This window comes from Parasteatoda tepidariorum, chromosome 4 (assembly GCF_043381705.1).
Source record: "Parasteatoda tepidariorum isolate YZ-2023 chromosome 4, CAS_Ptep_4.0, whole genome shotgun sequence".
NCBI classification, from domain to species: domain Eukaryota; kingdom Metazoa; phylum Arthropoda; class Arachnida; order Araneae; family Theridiidae; genus Parasteatoda; species Parasteatoda tepidariorum.
Genome location: NC_092207.1, coordinates 76,243,172 through 76,268,379, shown reverse-complemented (window position 1 = coordinate 76,268,379; position 25,208 = coordinate 76,243,172). Strand labels below are relative to the sequence as shown.

At 26.5% G+C, this 25,208-nt stretch overlaps 1 protein-coding gene across 6 annotated transcripts in view; it reads left to right on the top strand.

Moving 5' to 3' along the window:
* The window catches only part of LOC107442253 (lethal (2) k01209), a 31,115-nt gene that overhangs the window by 1,785 nt on the left and 4,122 nt on the right, over positions 1 to 25,208 (top strand). For 2 of the 6 annotated variants that reach the window (XM_016055775.3, XM_016055776.3), the window contains exons 2-13: positions 5,553 to 5,797; positions 8,174 to 8,280; positions 12,224 to 12,394; positions 13,253 to 13,324; positions 14,119 to 14,308; positions 15,339 to 15,400; positions 16,977 to 16,993; positions 17,198 to 17,390; positions 18,369 to 18,431; positions 20,537 to 20,659; positions 21,589 to 21,754; positions 23,449 to 23,547. In XM_016055775.3, the coding sequence (XP_015911261.1) occupies positions 5,553 to 5,797; positions 8,174 to 8,280; positions 12,224 to 12,394; positions 13,253 to 13,324; positions 14,119 to 14,308; positions 15,339 to 15,400; positions 16,977 to 16,993; positions 17,198 to 17,390; positions 18,369 to 18,431; positions 20,537 to 20,659; positions 21,589 to 21,754; positions 23,449 to 23,547 (1,508 nt within the window). Of the gene's footprint in view, positions 1 to 3,451; positions 4,379 to 5,552; positions 5,798 to 8,173; positions 8,281 to 12,223; positions 12,395 to 13,252; positions 13,325 to 14,118; positions 14,309 to 15,338; positions 15,401 to 16,976; positions 16,994 to 17,197; positions 17,391 to 18,368; positions 18,432 to 20,536; positions 20,660 to 21,588; positions 21,755 to 23,448; positions 23,548 to 25,208 lie in introns of those variants that run through there. The other 4 variants (XM_016055773.4, XM_016055777.4, XM_016055774.4 and 1 more) reach the window with 4 other exon arrangements.

The following is a 25,208-nucleotide window of genomic DNA, read 5'->3' as shown; positions in this document are numbered from 1 at the left end:
TACATCTATTTGATAAACGTAGTTTTTGAAATATTTTTGTAAATTTTATTTACTTCTTTTTAGTTTTGTGTCTGTAAATTATGCTTTTCTTTTTTTCCTTTCTTTTCCTGTCAGAAAGTGGGTAAAATTTCGATTGGCGATAAATTTTGCTAGTTCCATTCAGGTAGTAAGTGAATCTTATATTTTAATAAAGCTCCGATTTTAGCTATCCAGTTAATTGGAAAGCGGACGTAATTTTGATTTACAATATGTTCTATATGGTAAATAAAATGGCGATAAATTCTGTTTGAAGCTGTCAGAGAATGACTGAAGCTTACATTGGCATCAGGCATGGAGCTCTTGTTAGACGAAAAATGGACGAAATCTTGATTGCAAGATTCCACCCTAGCGAGTAAATAAAAAAGGCCGTATAATGTGCTTTTTCGTTGTAAAGTCAGAACTTTATTTCACATATTATAACTTTAACTTTCATGTAATAGAAAGATCCACGACCACGATCGCTCAGTGGTGGAGGTGGTCAGTGACAAGTCAGGATTCGAACCCCGGTGGAACCTTGAAGCCCATTCAGTGTCAGATCGATGGGTACTAGCTTGTCTGGATGTGGAGAATAAGGATAGTGGCTGCGCAATGGTTACCATCATGCCGATCAATAAAAGAGCCGAAACGTTCTTGACCCCCTTGACCAGTAACTGTTTGTTGCTGGAAACGCAAAGTGAAATGTGATTAAATTATCGCTTTTTAATTCTAAACGCAAATGAGAATAATAATAATTAACAAAATTAAAGAAAATTAAAACAGGAATTTTTTAAACAAAATTATGTTATTCTATCAACGTAATTATAACTATATAATTTAATAAATAAGTTACGTTTAATGCTCATTGTTAAAAGAAAATTAGTTCATTTAACTTTATGGTTTATATTTGAATTTAGGTTAGGTTTTATCCCCCTGTTGAATGCAGTTCATTGTGGTGTAATTAGGTAAACTTAATAGGTGGGAATTCAAACTTTATGAGTTGATAGTTACTCAAACATTTCGTCAATGTACGACAGAAGCAATTAAGGGCAGTAAGAGGTTGACTACATTTGTTTAATATAGTTTTTTATCATTTAAAACGTTTTTTCAAATCCTCTCTTTTATCAAAAAATACGAAACTTTTACTCCATAAAACATTAATTAGGCCAATACTTACCTATGGCTCTGAGACCTGGAACCTAACTCAAGCTGGTGAAAATAAAATTGCCATTTTTGAGAGAAAAGTTTTGAGGGCCATCCTTGGTGGGATAAAAATAAATAATTCCTGGAGAAGACGATATAATACTGAACTGTATAAAATCTACAGAGAGCCAGATATTGTGAAATTCATAAAAATAAATCGAATGAACTGGGCAGCTCACATTTTCAGAAGGAATGATGACTCAAATTTAAAGAAAATCCTATTACACAAATCCCTAACGAACAGGAAAAGAGGTAGACCCAGGCTGAGATGGCTGGATTTAGTTGAGACTGATTTCCTTACTCTAAAGGAGAAAAACTGGCGAACAAGTGTCAAAAGTAGAGAGAAGTGGATTCGAATTCAAAGGAAGGCACTGACCCACCCTGGGCTGTCTAACCAAATATGATGAGAGGTTGACTACACCAAAAGCCCTTAGCGTTAATTCATGTAATTTATTAACATTTATTATTGAAAGCACGCAGGACACCTGCTATTTTTTTTTAAAAATCTATATTAAAATAAAATAAAAATTTTAAAAAAATATTGCCGATTCAGTATTTCAGATAATTTTTGTTGTGTGTGCTTACCACTTCCATAACCGATATATATCTATTGTATTATATTAGATACATATCTATTGTATGTATCTAATAGGAAGTTTTTCATATTTGTTGATAAAATGCTTAACACTGGATTGCTTAAGGAAGTCATTTTGACTACGTTTTATTTCAATTAGAAAAACAATGATGTATATAATGACACAATTTCGTAGAATTTTGTACAACATATAATTTTTTTATTGTCAATATTTACTAATAACTTGTTTTATAACTGTAAATAGTATAAAAAAATATTAAAAATTAATTTTAAACAAATTTTTTTACAGATTATTTATTCTTTTACAATCCAGTCATTTTGACTGCTCTTGGGCAATATAGGTATAGATTAAGTTTCAGTCTTTCTAGTGTTAAAAACATTCAAATGGGAAAATATTATTGACGCGGTCGTTAATTTTTGTGTTAATTTAGTTTAGTCAAAGTTGAAGCCGTGTAACTGAAGTTATATCAAAAAATAATAGTAAAACTATCAATTTTCGTCACTCACGTCAGAAGTTTTGCAGCCATGTTCTCTAATCTTTTCAGTCTTTCATAATAACATAGTATTTAAGTGGCTAACAATAATTGAAGTAAACATTGATTAATACAACATGAATGTACTTATTTTTGTACTTTAAAATTTGATCCGTTTTGATTTTGTACTTGCTTTTTTTATGAGAACCAATAGACAAAATTAAGTAATTAATTTAAGGACTTGAACTTGTCCACACTTAGATAAATAATATAACTTTCTTTTTTTATAAAAAAATTGAAGAAAAAAATATCCCCAAATCAGTTCATATAAGATTCAAAATGAAGATGAAATTTTAATAAAAAGAAAATATCTAAGTTCAAAATGACACTTAGTAAATTATTTTGGAAAGTTTATAAAAAATTTCATCATTACCCCCTCTTCATGGGCGAAAATTTGAAATTCTCCTTTTCATTTCAAGTATTTAGGTCAATTGTTGGAAAATCTTCTAGAACTTTTGAATTCTTAATTTCTGCCCTTTAAGTTCACGTGTAACGGATATATATATAATATATGTGTGTATATATATACACAGAAAATTAAGAAAAGCATGTTAAAGAAGTCTGACCTACTTAATAATCTAAAGGAAAAAAAATTCGAATTTTTTTTAAGTTTATCGAATTTTCTATTGTAAGATAATTTGTTGGAATAGCAATTCTCTTTACTAAGTTACAAATTAAAAATATATGGTATATATTTTTGTTTTGTTTTTTGTAGGTGTAATTGATAAAAAAAAAACATTTATTATCTCCGTTCACGATAAAATGTTTTGATGTGGAATAAAAAATGATGGTTTTAACATTAATTTTTTTTTTTCGTTTAATGAATACTTTTCAAAACGCTTAACTAATCTTTAAATCTCTAAATTCTTTAAAGGAAAACAAATGAAGCAATTTATTTCTCTATAAATTGCTACAGTAATATTATTTAAATATTTATGGCATGTTTTTTTTTCCATTTTTTTTAGCCTAAAATTTGCGAAAAGCAAAAAGGGTTATTGTAAATTATTACTTATTTTTAGATTCTACTTCAATGACGTAAAACGTTTATCTTCTTTTTCTTGCAGCGATATCAATGAAATTTGAGATATTGGTGCTATGCAGTACAGTGAGGGCAAAACTTCTTATAAACAAATCAAATTAGCATGCTATTTTATTCTAAAAAAATATTCCAAAATCCATTAAAAACACCTTATAAATAAAGAAGGGTTTGAAATTTAAAAAAAAAATAATTCGTTTCATTACGCATCGAAAAAACGCACTTTCGTTACTAAAATTGTAGGGAGCGCTCTCTTTTGTGATGTTTTTAACGAACATGGCGAGTGTCTATTTTGATGATCAACCCAGTTCTGCCAGCTCGGATAGGTACGTCATATCCTATGTCTTACCGGCAATTTTTTTTCATTTACAAGAAACGGTTTTTTAAGAAAACATGGCCATGAGTTCACTATAGAAAACATATTCATTACTCAATACCCCCATTGCTACACTGACCTCCGTAATTTCCTTGAACGTGATTGGTTAAAATTGGAGGAGCGTTTTACGTATGGTAGTTGTGTGTGCATAATTAATATTGTATACAATTTGTAAGATGAAAATAATGTAAGTAATGTGTATTGCAATAGTATCGGTTCCATGAAATATATTGAGATACTCATCCAGCTGTTGCCGGAAGTCGTTTAATATTTATTTTCTTTATCAGCTTCATAATATTTTGATTAACATCGTCCGCAAAACAAAGACTTGCATGTTTTAAAAATATATTTTCGCTTCATAGCTCTTTTTATTTCAAGTTATTCTTTGTTACGATGTTTATGTTTAACATCTCTAACATTAAATCTCATTCGTTTCTTTAAATTTCATTTAATCATCGTAATAATATGAGCAATAATAATTATTGGCCACGTGGTTATTATTATTTTCACAAAATTATATTGTTTTCTTATTATTGATGTCTGTAAAAACAGTACATTCTGATGGATAAAGAAGAATTTTTCAACGTTAATTTTTCTATTTTATTTAATCGCCATTCAAGGTAGAAATGGACATTGTTTTGCTTGTTATATTTATGTTTTTACCAGATTTGTCTGTTATATTGTTATGAAAATATTTTAAAATGATTTCAGTCAACTGTAATAAAACCTACAGCTCAAAAAAATAAGAACGGAGATATATTTTACTACTGATTTATTCAAATATATAATCTAGCATTAGATTCATAGAATTATAAATTCATATTTTCATCATGTTAACTTTTAATCAAAGAGGTTTTCTAATTTATATTGTGTTAACTGTTATCTAAATATATTTCCCAAGTATATACATTTTTATTTCTGTTATTAATATTATTGTTTAAAGGTAATCAAGAATGTAACTCCTGAATTTAATGTGGTAAATTCAAAAAAAAAAAAAAAAAAATAAAATTAAAAANAAAATAGTGGAAAATTATGGCAAAAAAAAAAAATAAGTAAATAAAATAAATAAATAATTATTTACATTTACTGAATTGTAACTTTTTATAACAAAGTGAAATTCTTGAATACATGATAAAATTAGAATTCCTCAGTTTATTATTTATTCAATATTAAATTCCATTAACCACATATGTTTACTTAAATTTACTCTTATTTCTTCTTTTTGGAGTAAAACTTCTTTTATTGCTGATTGTACTTCTAAAAATAATTAATAGTTTTTTTTTTAAACATTTGAATAGAAATAAAACAGTGAGAAAGGTTCTTGTTCATAGAACCGTAAGTTATAAGAAAATGGGTGACATTTTCTCTAATTTGTATTAATTTTTAGAATTGAAATTTTTTTTTGAACAACTAAAACCGATTGCATATGTCACATAGTGTGTTACATCTGTGGCACCTAATTTTTATTTTTTAAAAGTTTTTTTAATGTATGAAATATAATAAAAATTAGAGTGAATGTAAATGATTCCAAAAGTTATTTCAACAATAATTATTAGAACTGCTTGATTTTTTCTTTAAAAGCTGGGTTTTATGCTTTTAGAATATGCAAATATATATGCAAAATATATTTGCAAATACAAATATGACTAAAATATGCATATTTTAAAATATGAAAAAATTCACTATTATTATGTCTCTTTTATACCTTTGTTTATACTTTATTCACATTGTTTTGTATTAAACAATATATTTTTCAAATTATAATTTTTAAATGATGATACAATTTAATTACAGTGGCAGTGGTGATGAGCTGAATTTTGAAGATGTGTCTGCGGACAACGAAGTACAGTCTTCACCCAGATCTCCTGGTTGCTCCCCCCTCGCTTCTCCTCATCGAAAGAAAAGGGAGCGAACCTGGTCATCTTCAAAATCTGCCACCCGAGAACCTGTTCTCAGAACAAGGCAAAGAACAATTTATACGGCTGGAAGACCACCTTGGTATGACACTCATGGACAGCTTGTTGAACCTTTTGTAATAGGTTTGTATTTTTTTTCTCTCTTCATTTGTGTATGATCAGGGTTCTGTCCAAGCCAAATTTTTTACCGTTTAGCGGTACCTTCACAAATTCAACTTTAGGAAAAATGGTAGTTTCACAAAATAGTTTTTCTTAAATTTTTTTTTGTTGCCTATAAGAAACGATAAATTCATATTTTTACCATATTTTTGTGTTGATTTTTTAATATAATTTTTAATTTTCGCAAAGTATGTCTAGGTAAATAGGTACCTCTCAGAAAAACCTAGACAGACCCCTGATGATGTAAGAAGTGTGAATTTTCTTTGATTTCTTTCTGTTTTGTTTGTAGGAAGAAATGTTCATTTTATTTGGTAAAATTTTTTTATATTTTAGCTAATATGATGCAGGGGTCTGTCTAGGTTTTTCTGAGAGGTACCTATTTTGTGAAAATTTAGATATAATTTTGCGAAAATTAAAAATTATATTAAAAAATCAACACAGAAATATGGATTTATTGTTTCTTACGGGATACAAAAATATAATTTTAAGAAAAAGTATTTTGTGAAACTACTGTTTTTCCTAAAGTTGACTTTGTGAAGGTCGCTAAACGGTAGTAAATTTGGCTTAGACAGATCACTGTAATAAGTGTTTTTGTTTCATGTAATTTATTTTTTGTTTGATCTTGTCCATACTGGTAACCTATTATTTCATGCATTCATGTTTTAATTTTGATTTTATTTCGTTGAAATTAAAAATACATTATCATTAAATCGTGAACTCATTAATTGTTATTAAAATTTGTTTTAGAAATTTTATGAACTGCATTTATGTTAACAAGTTTTTTCTGCTTTGGATTGATTTAATGACTGTGTCTTACTACTTTTAAAGGGAAAACTTTCTTGTTAGAGTTGTTTAGAGTTGAAAACTTTCTATTTGTTTTATTAGGACTTATCCCGTGCTCTTTTCATAAAATTATACTTATAACTGTTATAACTTTTTGTGTCAAAAAAATCCAAAATTACAAATAGTGTTTATTAATATCCTTATGTATTGAAATTTTCCTTTATTATAATTATCTAGAGTTTATTATATATTATTATTTTTTTTTAGTTTGTCTGCTTTTTTAAAAAGTAGTTTGGTATACTGTTCCAAAACATGTCTGGATTTTTGTCCAGATATTTTTCTTTGGCGTACTATGAAATTTGGGTTTCAAAAGCTGAATCTACTTAAATGTTGTTTGCAGTTAAAACTTTAAATAAAACATTGAATCTTAGCTCATTAATACAATTAGTTATCTTTACTTTCATGGGAAAGTTTTATTTAAAGATTATGAAAGAAATCCATAATTTGTTGTGGTTTTCTCTTTTATATCAAAGCTTTATGTTTTACAAAATAATGAATAATAAATATTGCATGTTCGTAAATGTAAGATGGAGGGTATATTTTTACAACTTCAGGGAAGTTACTGTTTTCTAAGGTTGCATCTCTTATTGTTATGGATCAAATAATGCATATTTTGAAATTAATAAAGTTTTATTAAAAGGTTTATGAACTATTAGCATAAAATTTTTAAAAATTGTAGAATTTCTTGGTAAGTGTTTTCTAGTATTTATGTGCGATAATTCTGGATTTCTATTGGAGGTTTAGCACTTTAACAAAAATTTTTTGGGTGAGCTTTGTATCAATCTCATTGTATTGTTCTAAAGTAGATGATCATTTAAGATGCATAAGCAAGCAAAATTGAAAAAATTACTTTGATTTTTTTTAGGTAATTCTTTAAAGTATTTCCGATATTCCCCCATTCAGAATTTGAGATGAAAGTTTTAGTTTTTATTTATGTTTTATTCATGTGCATATTACAGTTGAACCTGTTTGTCTGAAACCTCTTTATCTCAAAATTGTTAAAATTCTTTACATTTCCTATCTAAAATCAATGTATTTTCTATGTCTATCTCTAAATTTTTTTGTTCAAAACTTGTTTCTTGAATTTCTAATAATCGAGCACAAATGCCCAAACAAGGAAGGAAGGTTGGACGTCAAAAATCTTTAAAAAGATTATTTTCAGTGTTAAAGATATGTTTAAAAAAATAAATTACTTAGATATATGTGGTATAATTATTTTACAGAAATGGCTATATTTTTCTACTAAAAACAATTAAAGCACTTTTAATCAAATTTTTTAATTAAATTAAATTTTTAAAATTAGCCTGTATAACTCGAAACCTCTTTATCTCAAATTTTTTGTCTGAGATTCATGATAAAGAGGTCCGACTGTATTATCAAATCAAATAATTTGTACTGATAAATTAATATATTTTTCTTTGAATTTTAGCTAATGTCTTGATTGCAAATAATTTTTATCATAATAAATATATTAAAGCTCATTATATTTATTTGTAGGTATTTGTGGAGGCAGCGCTTCAGGTAAAACCACAGTTGCACGTAAAGTTATAGAAGCTTTAGATGTACCCTGGGTTACGCTTCTCAGTATGGATTCATTTTATAAAGTGAGATGCATTTAATATTGTGATATTTAAAACATTAACTTGCACTATAACTTCTTTTTTTTATCAACTGTTTAAAATAACCAGATTAGCTTAATATGATATTTTTTAAAAAATGAGTTAAAGCAATTTTTTTTGTACTTTCCTTTCTTAATGATAAAAATCTGTATAATAGTCTTAAGTGTAATGTGTTTTTCTTCTTTCTTTTAGTTTTACTTCCTGTATGAATTTGCGAACATAAATAAATTAAATGGTATATCTAATGTTATAAGTAACAAATTACTTTAACTTATTAGATTCAAATTTTATTTTCTTCTTTTAGTTTTACTTCCTGTATGAATTTGCGAAAATAAATAAATTAAATAGTATCTAATGTTATAAGTAACAAATTACTTTAACTTATTAGATTTGAATTTTATTTTCTTCTTTTACTTTTACTTTCTGTATGAATTTTTCATAAATAAATAAATTAAATAGTATCTAATGTTATAGGTAACAAATTATTTTAACTTATTAGTTTTGAATTTTATTTTATTTTAGTTTTACTTCCTGTATGACTGTTCAAAAATAAATGAATTAAATGGTATCTAATGTTATAGGTAACAAATTACTTTAACTTATTAGATTTGAATTTTATTTTATTTTAGTTTTACTTCCTGTATGAATTTGCAAAAATAAATAAATTAAATGGCATCTAATGCTATAAGCAAAAAATTACTTTAACTTATTAGATTGAATTTTATTTAATGCAATTTTTAACAAAATCATTCGCTGTATATTTTTTATTGTTTTTTCCTTCAATACTTTTAAATTCTGCTGTTTGTGAAATTTTATACATAGTATTTTTTCTGTACATTTTATTCTGAGTATTTTTGATTAATAATTTGTTGTTAATTGTTTTCAATATTCAAATGTTTCTTTTATCGTGTGCATGTTTTTTTTAATTTTATTTCAAATATTTTACATATTTTATTTTGAAAAAAAAAGAAATGGAGCTATGTTATCTTTTTTAAATAATTGTCCATTTCAAAAATTTATCAATAGTATTTGAACATTATTTTCAATCACTTAAAAAAATTACCTTTTGAGCAAACAAGCTCTAATGCTGATGGATTTTTCTATAGTTTTATGCTATAATGATTCAGTTTTGTGATGCTGACTTTATTATTGTAAAAGCAGCAGGGTTATAAGACATTATATTAGCATATGCAATATTAGTGTATATTTGTTTGATCATCTAACTTTAAAATTAAAGATTTAGCATGGTTTGTAAGTTTAGAAAAGTTTTAGTAACTTCCAATATTTCCTTGTTTTCATTGTAAATTTAATTTTAAAAATATCAAGCAGTTTTCGGTCATCTATTAAAGATAGATTTAGCGTATTGAAGGATCATTGACATTGAATGAGGATAGATATTTCATTACTTTTCTTAATTCAAAGACAGTTTTTATTTGTTCTCCTTTACATGCAAATCCACAAATTTTTAACTCTTAACCTTCAATAGCTCCTCAATTTCACACCCGCACATTTTGTTCATAGGGTGTATATAAATGAGCATATGAATGACATTTGTCATTCGTATGCTTTCAAAACTTGAGAATATTTAGTATAATTGTTCAGAGCTGAGTTTTTATTGAGTTTAAACCTATGCTATAAAAATTTGATTTTACAAAACAGTGATAATGATTTTATAAAAAGATAGTTTTAGCATGTTTTGATATTGAAATGATTCAGTTTTCGCAGATTTTATTTTAAAAAGCAAATGATTTTATCAGTGGTTATCACTGTACTAAAAAAAAATTTCTGTCGCTGTAGCTATACTTAAAATAACTTGAATGCAAGTATTGCCAACTTTACACCAATACATATTTTTTAGTTATTAAACTTGCTAAAATGAAAATTAGAATTTAAAAAATATTTTAGGCATTAAAAATTTGTATTTTCTAATATATTATTATATCTAAATAATATTCAGTATTTAGAACTATTTTATACTTGGAAGAAAAAAAGAAAAAAAAAACCTGTAGAACTATAGTATATAAACTATCAGTTGTTAACTTTTAAATTTTTTATGAGCTTATGATGAGAATCTGATTAAATGTTTCAAGAAAATTATTTGCAACATTGGAAGAAAGTTTACAAAGAATTTATTTAAAATAAATATTCTAAGTTTTAAGTTTAATACAAACAATCTATTTATTATTATTTCTTCACAGCATAACATTATGTGATATAACAATTATTTTGTTTACAAAAGTGTAATTGGTGTTGGAAAAAAACCCTTCAAAAAGTTATTTGGTAAATAAAATTATTTCCAAATGTTTTGCTCATTTTGCATATATGAAAATTAGGCAAAATGAATAAAATTTAATGTCAATTTTGATGATAAAATTAAATGTCATTTTTTTTAATAATGTTATTTCAGTCTAAGATGTATCTGAAATGAATTAGTAAAGTCCTTAAATTCTCCTGCTAATGGATAGGAAAAGGAAAATTAATCAAAGTATTAATCATTTAAAGAATAGTGCAGAACTTTACTGAAAAAATTTAACGCAAAGAAACTGGGTGAAAAAAGACTATATTTAGCATTAACATTAATATTTAACACAATAAAAATATTATGAATGAGCCCTGCTTTTAATGTTCTGATTTGTTAATTATACTTCTACTTCATTTAAATAACACCATTATCATCCCAAAATGAAAAAAAGCTTAAAATAAATGAAAATTCTTGAGTCTTCTCTTGTTTTCTTAGGTCCTATTCTCAGGGAAAATTCTTAATTGACAATACTAGCTTTAAGGGTTTTAATGTCTTGCTCAGCTGACTGGTTTTTTTTATAATTTTTAAAAAATTTTTCATGCTGATTTAGAAAAGGAAAAAAAAACACTGCACTGAAGCATTTTGTTTAAATTTTCTGTCTAGTGTTCTAAGTAATCTAACTCAAAATTAAGATAGTGTATACTTTCTGCTGCATCGAAATGAAGCTAATCTTGAATACAGCATAAAAACGCATAAAAATAGAGACACAATAGTTTCAGATCGATAACTAGAACCTCTGTATCAAAACACAAAATGACAAGAGAAAATAATAAGCAAAATTTCTTGATTTTTTTTTAATTTATTGGTTTCTTTTTCGATTGGTTGTAACAGCCCATTGTGGGCCAGAGCCTTCCCTAGAGCCTTCCTCCAAATGTTTCTTACCACTATTTATCCTGCAACGTATTTGTCTCATACTTATCATTTTGTGATTAGCACTTAGGAAGATTCTTGTTTTCAAAATTGTTATTATAGTCTGTCCATTTTTGTGTCTTTATTTGGGCTTGATTCGCATTGGTTTTCTTTATTCACCTATCCATTGATTGAAAAAAATTTGAACGATTTTTAAGGCTAACTATGACTTGTATATTACCTATCAACCTGTGTATGGTTTCTGAGTAAAATATTTTTAAAATTGTAACATCTCTTATTTTCAGTTGTTTAAAAAATTGTTTTATTCACCATGACAAATCAATGATTCAAATATATATTAATAAAATTTATTATTTAGACAGTTATGTTTTTAAGTCTATGCAAAGTAGCACAATTTTTAGAAAATTCTTTTTACTTTAATCATAATTTTATTACCATTTTGTAAACTCTTTTTTTTTTCTTCCAACAATCATTCAATTTTTCTGCTATGTACTTCCCTTTTTATTATTAGTTTGACTAACTAACTTTATTTATTAAAATTTTTGTCTTTAAACTTGTTTTATAGTACTGCACCCATGTCAATAAACTTTATTAATGACTATACTTATTTGATATTCAATCAAATCTCTTCATAAATGAATAAAAAATAAATGGATAAAAAGCATGCTCAACTCAGTGTTTTGATTTAGCTTTATAAATTTTTAGAAACATCTTCTTTTTTTCAAATGGTGCATTTAATTATGAATGTTATTTCAGGTTTTAGATGAAGAAAAACATAAATTAGCCAAACAAAATAATTATAATTTTGATCACCCTGATGCTTTTGATTTCGATCTTCTGATTGAAACTGTAAGGAAGTTAAAAGAAGGAAAAAGCGTAGATGTTCCTATCTATAATTTTGTGTCACATTCCAGAGAGAAAAGAATGGTATTTATGAAATTAATCTTTTTATTCTTAAAAATTTATACATTAAGTTTTTTTTAAAAACAGTTATTAACCTTTTTTCCTCTATTTCTTGTTAATATTTCAAATGTTAAATCTTATTGGAAGTATTGTCTAACTTTTGCTTTATTTATTAAGTATTCATAAGTTGTTTCTTATAATAATGTTTCTGTACTTTAAATTTTTATGTTGATATTTAATTACTCGTGCATTCATTTAAAAATATCTAAAAAGTATTTAACACAGACAGCGAACATAATTAAATGCATTTAAAAGTTTATTATAAATTTGATATCTATGTTTTCTGAACTCTCTTAAGTATATGTTTCCATAAATTGTCCTGATTTTTTTTTTAAAGCAATGTCCTGATTTTTTCTTCAATCCACTACAAAGCCTAAAAGTGGTAGACGGGAGAAGTGGGTTAGTGTAAAAAGAAGATGAAATTATTTGAAATCGAAATTATCAGAAATTTCCAGATGATTAAAAAAATAAGGGATATTGGAATAATCATGAATTCATTAACAATTTTTAGGGTATAGAATAAATCCCAGTTACAATAGATATGTTAGTAAAAAAAGGTACTGGTGCACTCTGCAAACTAATATGTCAATTAAAATCAAACAGCATAAAATTATCTAATATATTTATAAAATGTATTGTAGAAATATCCTAGCATGCTTATCTACTTTATATAATTCTGTAAATTAGTGTATTTAGTTGGTTTTCCACCATTAAATTAATCAGACTTTAAGTTGGCATTATTTAATATTAAATATTTAGTTGATTTTTTATGTATAACTGTGTTACATTATCTAATTAAGGTTTTCTTTATTTATGTTTCAGAAAACAATGTATGGTGCTAATGTTATCATATTTGAAGGAATACTTATTTTTGCCAACAAACAACTAGTCGAAGTAAGATATTTCATTTATATTTATTTTCTGCAACATTTGTTTGTTGAAAAAGAAAAAAAAACATCTGTGAACTGTTTTAAATGTTTGATACGTTAAATTTTGTCTATTACATTTATTACAGTTCATAAAACCATTGAATACTAAAAATTAAACAAAATATCAGCAATTTTAAAAGATATGTATGTTATATTTGACATTTATTCAATAAATATTATATTCAATGAAAAAAGAATTATGCAGAAAAATATTTGATATAGATAAATATAAATTCCTTATGATCTTTTAAAATATATTTTGTAATTGCCATTTCAGTGAGAAAATATTACTAAGGCAAATACAGAATACAATTCCTTTTGTATCATTAATTTTCTTTTGCTAGATTATAACTAATTTAATAAGAAATAAACTGTTAATAATGAAAATAGAATCTTTTAATTGTCAGTGTGATGAAAGTATAAAAGGTAAAAAAGGTATGTGTATGCAATTTATGAGAGTAGTAAATATTTCTTAAGTATAATAGTAATAAAATTATTGTTCTTAAAAATCGCTTGAGAAATAGTTTTGTTGCTATCTCTACTTTTTTTCTTGTTTGCATTGAATTTCTTTTCTTTATTTATACTGAATAATTAGCAATGTTTCTCAGAATTGTTTAAGCTAAAAACACGGAAAATTTCTTGTTGAATATAGAATTAGTTGATGTTATTTTAGTTATAATTGATTCTTATTTATTAATTTAGTGTTATTAGCATAAAAAATGGATGGAATGAAATTTAAGAAATCCATTGTGTTTATAGATGATGGACATGAAAGTGTTTATAGAAACTGATTCAGATATTCGTTTGGCGAGACGGCTGCAACGTGACATCATGGAAAGAGGTCGAGACTTGGAAGGTGTATTAAAACAATATGAGAAATTTGTAAAACCAGCCTTTGATTATTACATCGCACCTACAGTTGTTCACGCTGATCTCATTGTTCCTAGAGGTAATAACTCATCAAAAGGAATGTTATTTTTGAGTTGGGAAAAATGTTGCAGAAAACAATGTAATGTGCATAAATGAAAATAGTTTCATGCAGATATGTTTCAGTACTGTAAGTGAGAGGTTTCATCAAAAGGGGGATATGGAAGTCTCAAATTACAGAAGATTAACTTTAGATTCCAAATAGTAGATAGTTACAAAATCACAGAAATTCTAATAAATTACATTTTATAAAATTAATTTTTTGTAAGTTTTTTCTCATTTGTAGCAAGATAAGATAGTTGAAATCTCTTTCTTTTATGCTCTAAAGGTCTAAATAGATCATCCCCCAAGTATGGATGCTACTTCAAATGAAAATTAGCAAATTTCTCACCTAGCCATTGGCAGTACAGTGTGCCAAAAAATTGGACCACCCTCAATAACTTTTGATTTAATGATCGGATCTTCACACTCTAGGACTCAATCTTAATGGTTCATGGGGGTTGACCCCTAAAATATGCTAATTAATAAGTGCAGGTGATATTTTAAGTTAAAAAATTAGACTTGTAAATTTTGAATTAAATTTATTCAAAATTTTATATTCTTAAAAATTTAATTTTTTAAAAGGAAAAATCATATTTTTGATACATATTTCATATTTTTGATGTCATATTTTTGATATTTTGATAAAAATCATATTTTGAGATTAAGATACCATATTGACAAATTTTTAAAATTCATAATTTAAAAAAAAAAATATGGCTTTAATGAAGAGAGAAATTTAGTTACAAATTTTAGCAAATGCCTAAATCATCCTGCATCAAGTTTTAAAGAAAAAATAACTTTTGTTGGAATATTTTTTAGATAAATTTTTATGTGAAGTGAAAGTAATTTTGCATTAAAAAAATTTTTTTTAAATTTTTTTGTAAGAATTATTTTTTAATAATGTGGTTTTATTATTTGGCTGGTTTTTATGCACCAGAAGCCATTGTAAATCTGTTTTAATTATTCTAAACCTATATGCCTTATAAGCTTCTTAATTTACTTTTTTTTAGGTGGTGAAAATGAAATAGCTATATCCTTAATTGTTCAACATGTGCATACACAACTACAATTGGTAAGGGAATATTAATTCTAGAGTTGAAATTTTTATGTTTTTAGCATATTATAATTTATAAATTTAAAGCGAGTTATTTGTTTAGAAATTTTTACTTGTCTATAAAAGCCATTTAGTACTAACAGTTCTCAGTCTAGCAAAGTTTTGCTATTAAAAAGATTTAGCTGGCCAAGTTAGTTGTAATTTTTCTGAGAAACTGCAGAAAAGATTTAAGTAAAAATTTGTTTATCCCTCACTTTATTTTAGCATTTTTTTCAAAATATTTTGATAAAACGTTTTTTGAAACTCAGAGAATTTTAAATTTAAAAAATAAAATGGGTCAACATATTAATTATATATATATTAAAGTAAAAATCAATAATACAAACAATAATAAGAGCAATTATTCTCAAAACATATTTAAAGGTTTGCAAAAATTGTATATTTGACATGCAAAAATCACTTTTGTAACCATCGGAATAAAGTAAATTTGTTAAATTAATTATGAAGACATAGAAGAAATAAAATATAAAATCTGCTTATCAAAATTTTTAACTCAGTGTTTTTACTGTCAAAATTTATTTCCAAAATTAAGTTAGTTAAAATATATTTTTCTGCTAAAGTAAATGAGCATTATTGTGATAAAAGAATGAATATCTATATTATATAAAACGCTAATACGCATGTATCAATAAAACCGATGATATTTCTTTTCTCGCGTTGGCAAAATTTTTCTATTTTAATTGATTGGCTTCGGCGCGCAAGAGCACGTAGTGAGCATCATATGGCTAATCTATATTATATAAAACGCTAATACGTTTTAATTGATAGGTTTCGGCGCGCAAGAGCACGTAGTGAGCATCATATGGCTAATCTATATTATATAAAACGCTAATACGTTTTAATTGATAGGCTTCGGCGCGCAAGAGCACGTAGTGAGCATCATATGTCTAATCGGGTGAATTCTCACCGAATTATCAAAAAAATTCTCACAAAATTATCTTCATCGAAGCCGATGCTTTACATCCGGCGTTCAGTACTATTTCATATTGTTTTACAACACATGGTTTTAGCCCTCTGGTGGGAAAGACTTTAAAACAAAACTTACAACAGTTACTTTTCTCAACAACTGAAATTTAGAATAGTGTGATTAAGAAAAATATGTGAACTGTTTGCAATTTCAAATTAATATTGAAATGCACAGGTTTAGAATTTTCTACAGTGAAAAGTTTTCGGAACTTCAGTGTTCAAAAAAGTATACAAAAGCTAGACGTTAAGAACGTATCCAATGAGCGAGCAAAGCGAGCATCGGATTGCGAAGCAATCCGAAATGAACTGCCAAGGCAGTTCCGGGGGTTGGCGAGCGCCAGCGATCAGGGGGCGAAGCCTCCTAGTAAGTTAAATTTTACATGTTTTTACATGTTCGTTTTAAAATTGTGAAGAAAGTAATTTAAGTACTTATGGCATTAAATTACTTTCTTGGGGTATTTTGGTTAATATGTCCTGAGTTAAATCAATCATTTAAAATAAACATGAAAATCATGTATTAACTAAAGTTTCACAATTTTGTGCTGATTACCCTTTTACTTTTTTTCAGAGAGGCCTTAAGTTGAGGTAAGTAAAAAAGTATGATTTATCATTTCCTAGTTATGAGAAGAATAAATTTTTTTTGATAAATATAACTTTTGCTTGCAAATACAATAGATAAATTTGTTGTTTTGTTTCATAGTTTTTAATTTGTATGCTTTTTGTAGTTAGTAATTTAAAAAAAAATTAGTTAATGTTAAGAAATGATTAGATCTAATTTTGTTTTTATAGATCTAAACTAGCTGAAAGTCATAGTGACCAGCCTTTGCCTGAAGCTCTCCAAATTCTTCCGTCCACATCACAAATAAAGGGTCTCTATACTTTCATTAGGGACAAGAATACTTCTAGGGATGAATTTATTTTTTACTCCAAGCGACTTATGAGGCTTCTTATAGAATATTCATTATCTTTGCTGCCTTTCAAAGTAAGTATTTTATTTTCACATAAAATTTTCAAGGTAATTTTTTTTAATTCTGTTTTTATATTTCATGCCTATGTTCATAAATTCAGCTTCTTCATAATTGTTATGCTAATTTACACTTCTAGAGGGATCCCTTAAAATTTTTCACAAGGTTGTTACTTAGAGGAGATGTTTGAGTAGAGATAGTTAGTCTATTGTTCGGGGTCTGAAAACTTGTTCAAAGATAACTGGTGGAAGGGTCACCCTTTCAGCAAAGAATTTCTAGTTGGTGGTCGCATCAAACAAAAATACTTTTAAGAATACTTGGAAAGTTTTTTTTCTCTCTCTTTTTATTTTGATTGTTCTCGTAATTTTATTAGTAGTTTTAAATGATAAGTTTTCAAATCAAAATACATTCTAATAAGCTTACTACTTTGAATTATTTATTTTTAATTGCTTAGTCATAAATAAACGAATAATGTTAGTTAAATATGATTTTAATTTTACATGACAATGATATAAAAATAATAAATTTTTTAAATAAAGGAGCATTTAAAAGTATGTAAAATATAGAAAAAAATTGCAAATGATAATTTCTATTAATTATTTATGTCGACATGTCATAAGAGACAAATAAAAGTATAACTACTTCATTAGAATTTAAAGAACAACTAGAACACACTCAGGTATCAATATTTAATTTTGAGTTTTAAAAAATACATCATTGTGTTGGTTTTATATTGCATTCTGGCCTGTGTATTTAAAATCTTTCTAGTTTATTTCTTAAATTTATTGCAATCCCAATCGAGGTCTTTCTAAGAGTTATTATTTGATCCATAATATTAATATTTGTCTTTTAAAATATTTACAATAATTAATTTTGTAGTATTTCTATCCTTATCGGTTAAAATTACTTTTGTTTTTAATTATTATAATAGATTTCTCTCAAATCCCTATTTTCTTATGTATGCTTCGGATAATTATATTTTCTCTTTTATGCAGCCTATCATAGTTGAAACACCTCAAGGAGTACCGTATCAGGGAAAACGTATAGCTACTGAAAAGGTAAAAGTTCATCACATAATTTGAATTAAAATATTATTATAAGCTTTAATCATTAATTTTTTAATCTTAAATGTTGAGCATTTAAAGATTTTAGTTTAAATCCATGTTGAAATAGGCATCTACATTTTTACTAATTTCTATTATTGAAGCTATTTGTTTCCTGAGAAGATACTGGTTGTTAATTTGTTGTTTCTGATTAATTCTATTACTCTGCTCTAGTTTGTGTAATGATACACAATTCAACATTGCATTTCTTATATCATTAAACTATTGGCGACAGTTTAGAAAACATTGCTGAGGATGATCCGAAGACATGCCACCACAATTTTGATACTCTGGAGTGGGTATCTTATTTGGGAGATCACTGTTTAATTAATAATCCAGGCCACCACTCAATTTAGGAATAAGTTTTAATTAATAATCCAGAAATAGTGTTGAACGATCATTTACAGTATTAATGTATTTTTATTCAAATGTATTATCAGGAATATTTTAAAGATAATAATTTGGAGTAAGAAAATTGTGCTCTAATGAATCGGGAGACCTTGCAATTCAAATTTATCTTCAAGATTGATTTGTAATCTGTTTTAATACAAAATTTCATTAAAGATAATTGTTTTTTCTTTGAAACTTGTAGTAGAATATAGTGTTTCATAAGTTAATAAATTGTTAAAGAACAATCAAGAAAAATGTTTTGTTTTCATTTCTGAAACTAAACTGTTTTAAAAGGTAAAAAGAATGAAATATTAAAAGTTGACATTTCTGAAAAATGATTGAATGCATGAAAGCAAACCATTGACATCAACCGAAGGAATGAAAACAAATTATTTAATTGGAATGAAAACAAATAATTTGAATAGACAAAAATGATTTGTTTTCATTTCTGTTTCAAAAATGGAGTATTCATTCAACGATATTCTTAAATATTATTCATTCAACCATATTTGTTTCAAAAACTGATATAACAACATAAATTTTAAATTAAAAAACATGTACTGGAACAGGGTGTGTAGCGTTTTTAAAAAGTGCTTAAAGGTGCTTATTTTCGTTTTTTGAAAAGCCCTTAAAGGTGCTTATTTTCGTTTTTTGAAAAGCCCTTAAAGGTGCTTTTTTCATTTGGTGTTTTTAAAAAGTGCTTAATTTTTCCTTTTTCAAAATGAGATTTTTCATTTACTATGTTGATTTTAGTTTCGAATTATGCAAAAAGACACAGTTCGCATTGTTCTATTCAACGCTTTCACAATTAATTCTACCCTAATCTATTTAGGCTTATTGTCAGTTCGTAGCGTATGAAGACGCCATTCGTTTTACATGATTAAAAATTTAATGATTTTTGACAATTGTCAAAAACAGTGCCAAAATGATTTTTTTTTGATATGACGGTTGAAACAAGATGAAACTGTTAATTGTGAAAAGCTTTCCAACCCTGACTAATTATATTTTTTTAAAGTGCTTAAAAATATTTTTTGAGTGCTTGAAAAGTGCTTAAAGGTGCTCATTTTTTGTTGAATAATTTGGCTATGCACCCTGCAGAATCATATAAATTTGTAATGGTGTCGTAGTTTTTTGAAAATATTTCTGTCGAAGCATCTCACTTCATCTGAATCAGGTTAAAGTAAAGGCAAAAAAGTGAGATAAAATATAAAAAGAATTAAGCATTTATTTTACTGTATTTTTTAACTTTACCAATAAATATGGGGTAATTCATGCCTTATTCCTTATACACACCAGCATTATCTTGTTCACCTTATGCTTAATTTAATAAGTTGAAATTTAATTATTTACCAAAATCTTATTCGGTCACATATTTCTATGTTTTGTTTTACTTATAATATTAGCCGTTACTCTTTGATTGATGTATGGTGACTATACCATTGTAATTTTATGGTTAATTCACTTATAGGATAGTCTGTTAAGTATTTTAATAAACATTCTAATTTAATACCAATTTGAATTTTTTAAAATTTATTGTTAAAACCTATAATAGTTTATATTTGATCAACATGTTTTTTTTATGAATTTTTTTCAATGCTTTCCTATTTCTTTTATTTCTATTATGTATGCTTAATCTTTAAGATCAAGTTTTTTTCTCTCTCCCGCCTTAGATTTGTGGTGTATCTATTTTACGTGCTGGTGAAACTATGGAACAAGCACTTTGTGATGTACTTAAAGACGTCAGATTAGGAAAAATTCTAATTCAGACAAACCAAGTAACTGGAGAGCCTGAAGTGAGTATAATATTGAAAGTATGTTTAAATTAGTTTCAGATAAGAGCAAACAACCAGAATTATGTAGACTAATTTGACAACAATTAGTTTTACCTATTAAAATCGGCTCTTTATAGGATTTGCCTTTCTCTGGTAATGTAGATTCCACAGTTTGAAGGTACTCTAATAATCTTTCTTTTTGCTTCCTTTTTTTGTGTTACACTTATTTCCAGCATCCTTTGTAAAGAAATATAATGCATAATATTTCAAAGTTTAAATTTTGAATTATGGAAATACCAGAATTTAAATGATAACTATGGAATAATTTTTTCTTTAACTTAAGCTTACTTTTATATATATATGAGTGTGTGTATACTTTTATAATATATATATGAGCGTGTGTTTACTTTTCTATATATATATGAGCGTGTGTATACTTTTTTATATATATATATATGAGCGTGTGTATACTTTTATATATATATGAGCGTGTGTAGCCCTTTAATAGCATCATCAGGAATTTATACAAGGTTCGTATGCACCAGGAATCTTTAGAGTAAAAAAAAGTCAGGGAAAAACGTTATTTTAGCCCCAAAACAGGGAAATTACAACATATCTAATTATAAACATTGCGATTTAATAACCGCAAAAATCCGTTGCAATAACCGTTGAAAAACTGCACTTGATTCACTAAGAAATTTACGCAAAAAGAGCTCAAAAACATAAAAGCATTTTTCAAAAATATTTATAATTTTTTGACACTCCCGCGGGCTGCACATCAAAAGCTGTTGTGTTGCAGGTTGTGCACCCCTATTCTATTTCATATGTCTTATAATCTTAATAAAATACATCTAGTCTCTTGTCTAAACATCTGTGTTTGATGCAAAGAACGACAATTAACTGCACAATATCAAGTTAGAGTTCAATAATTATTTTATTATTCTTTACAGCTCTATTATTTGCGTTTACCCAAAGACATCAAGGATTATTTCATCATATTGATGGACGCCACTGTTGCAACAGGTGCTGCTGCTATGATGGCTATCAGAGTGCTTCTAGACCATTGTGTCCCCGAAGAAAATATTATGCTTTGTTCCTTATTAATGGCTGAATCCGGTACAGGATTTCTTATACTTTTATTAATATTTTAAATGAAGAGTTTTTAATAAGCTATGGAAAGTCATCTTTATATATTTTCTTTTACAATTCAAGGCGGACACTGCTTTTTTCAGTGGAAAAAATTTGTTGTTTTGGTATTAATATGTTCAGGGGTTGGACAAAATTATGGAAACACTTCTATGCTATCTCTATGTAAACTATCTTTTGGCAGAAAATGTTTTGGAAGATTTTACACGACAAAACTGTCGGCTCTATTTTAAAGATTCTGTTTGAAGCTTTTAGGAAGTCCTTTTTATCCAAGCAAAATTCAGATCGACCAAAATTAGGAAAGGAAGTTAACCACTTAACAATCGGTTAATTTTCAAGAAAACGGTCATAAAAGTGCCTATTTTTTTTATCCCTGAAAATTATATGAAAATATGTGTATGAACAATATATATATTCATTTTTAATATTTATTTGTTTTTAGCTTAAAATTTTAAAAAATTAAATTTTTAGGAAAAGCCAACATTCTATGACTTAATGTTGATTTTCCAGCAAGCAAGGAAAATTTAAAAAATATGTGTTTTGAACATTAAAAAATAATTTTATTAAACTTACCTATAATATAAATAAAGATTAGTAATTTTTTCTTGTGTGACAAATTTCAAAGCATGAGATACAGAGGCCAACGTCACAATCTGAACAGTAGTACCGAGTTTCCTTCCTACATCTCTCGTTAGTGCTGACATCTAGTTTAAAACAAACTAACTATCTTCAATAACCTTAAAAATATCCTGGTACTGCCATCTGGTGTGTAAAATGAGAAATAAACTGTTTTCCGTGCAAAAGAAATGAATTAGTTTTATTCTTATTGGAGCTTTACTACTGAACACTCCAGCCCGGAAATAACAGGGGATCGAGAAATAGAGGGTGAAACCTCACCCCGTCATTTTCCTGGGGAGCGAGAAGGTAGGGGAACTTCTTTCTATCTTTAATACGAGTGATTTTAAAATTATTCTTTATGATTGCAATATTTATGTTGGATTCTTTTTTAAACACAGTAGTATTGAAAAAGAAAAAGCAATTAACTTCCTAAACTCATTTTGGTTGATGCAGATTCTTCATGGATAAATCTGCAGATTATAGTATTGAAAAATTAAATTATACTTTATTTTACCTTAAAAAATTTTTAAAAAATTATTGTTAATATACATTTAGTTGCTGCAACGAATAAAACTCACTAACTTCATGTGACTATGTTGAAAAATGTCATAACTTTATTCTAAATTTTTTTTTTTCAATGATGGCATTTATTGAATTCTTTTGGTTTTTGAAACTCATGATGGAATTAATATGTATTTGATAGGATGGGAGTTTTTTTTATCATTTATTTTTAATCAATCATCAAACAAATCTATGTCACTGCTTATTTTATATTTATGGTATTGTAAATAAAATCGTAAAGGAATTAAATTTTGTAAAGCAAAAGACTATCTACCAGCCATATCTACCAAGTTTATTAGGAAATAATATAATCCTTTGTTTGTGTGTTAATTTTAATTTTAATCAAATAAGGATCTGGTCATTTCAAGTGATTTACCTATATTTTATAAAATTTTATTTTCATAGTATATAAAAACTTAAATTTTTGGTTTTATTTTTTTTAAAATTATTTTATTAAACACATCCTCATTATATTTTTTCTTTAGGTGTTCACACCATAGCGTATGCTTTTCCAAAAGTGAAAATTGTTACTTCAGAAGTTGATCCTGAAGTTAATGATAGGTTTTATATCATGCCAGGAATAGGTAAAAAATTTAATATTATTTATAATCAGTATATATATTCTTTGTATTTAGTTAGTGTTGTGTAAAAATTGAAAAATGAAATAAATTAAAAGGAAATGTTAAGAAATAATCTAAGAAAGCTTACAATTATTAGAACATTTAGGTAAACGCCAGTAATGACTCATGACTAAAGTGCAGAGTTTGAAATTAATTAAATTTTATACTCGAAATTAAGAAAATTGTGTACTGCTCCAAAAGATTTTTTTCTGAAAGATTTCAATAGTATGTATACATTTTTAAATGTCTGTTCCCACCCCCATTTAGATTTAACAAAGTAAGTAAATAAATAAATAAAAAAAGAAATAAATAAAAAAGAAATAAATAAGACAAAACAAAAAACCTAAAAATACGTGAAATGAAATAAATTGCAATTAAAGTTTTATACAAATCAAAATTTTATGTTTGAATAAACAGGTTAAATAATTGTCTTGTATTACAATTTAAATTTATACTTTTACAAGTTGATCAGCATATATATAAACTGATATACATAACACTGATAACTGATAAACATATATATATACTGATATTAAAAGTAAAAGAAGATTTTATAAACATGAAATTAGTTGAAAGAGTACAGAAAATGTGTAATCTTCTCAGTTCTGATGAAGTATGCAATTTTTTGGCAGAAACACACATAAAACACATAAAATGAAGAAACCAAGCAAGCATACAGTAGTTTCTTTACACTCAATTGACTGCAATTTGTTACTGATTCAGGGGAACAACTAATTATTATTTCATTGTGATCTGAGACAGATTTTAGTGGTCCTTTGCGGACTGATCATTGTTAATACTGAGCCCAGATGTGATGAACGTACAGAGGACGTAACAGTGGAACGTGAGATTGATAAAATGGTTCAGACTTACGTTCTAGTTCAATAAAGAAATATTCTATCATGCACTTAAATAATGAAAGAGAAATGTAAATCTATCCTCAGAAATTTAAATTTTCCCTAGAGCTGGATTGTTTAATTACACAGGAAAAATGGATGATGATACCAAATTAAGATTAATTTAAATCTGAAATTGTAAGAGAATTTGATTTTGGGGGGAAAAGTTTGCTAATAATGAAATTTATATGTTAAACATGAATAAAGTATTGCTACAAATAAGAAAATAATTAAGTCTTAAAATTCAAGGTAGCGAAACATAACTAATGTTCAGAGTAAATAAGGCATTATTATATCTGTTATTTCTTGTAAATATTATACTATTATTTCTTATCAGTTGCAACTAACTTAAATTTTCTTAGATATATGAAATTTGAATAATATATTGTATAAAATATTCTTTGTTTAACAATTTCTTGTCTCCAGGGATGAGATTCTTCCGCGGATTCGCGGATTTCCGCTGTTTTTCAGATTTTTCCATTTTTCCCGCTAATTTCCGCTGAAATTTTTTTTTGCCCAAGTTAAAATGTTTTATGAGGAATTTAATTTTCCGCGGAGGGAAATTGTTGAAGTCCCTTTTCCTCCCTCTGAAGTTTCTCTAAAAATCATTTCCTTGGGATAAAACTGGTTGACCTTTATACAGGGATGAGATTTTTTTTGTCTCTCGAATTTCAGCCTTTTTATCAAAAACTCCGATTCTCTAAAAGTTTCGTATGAAGTCAAAAATAA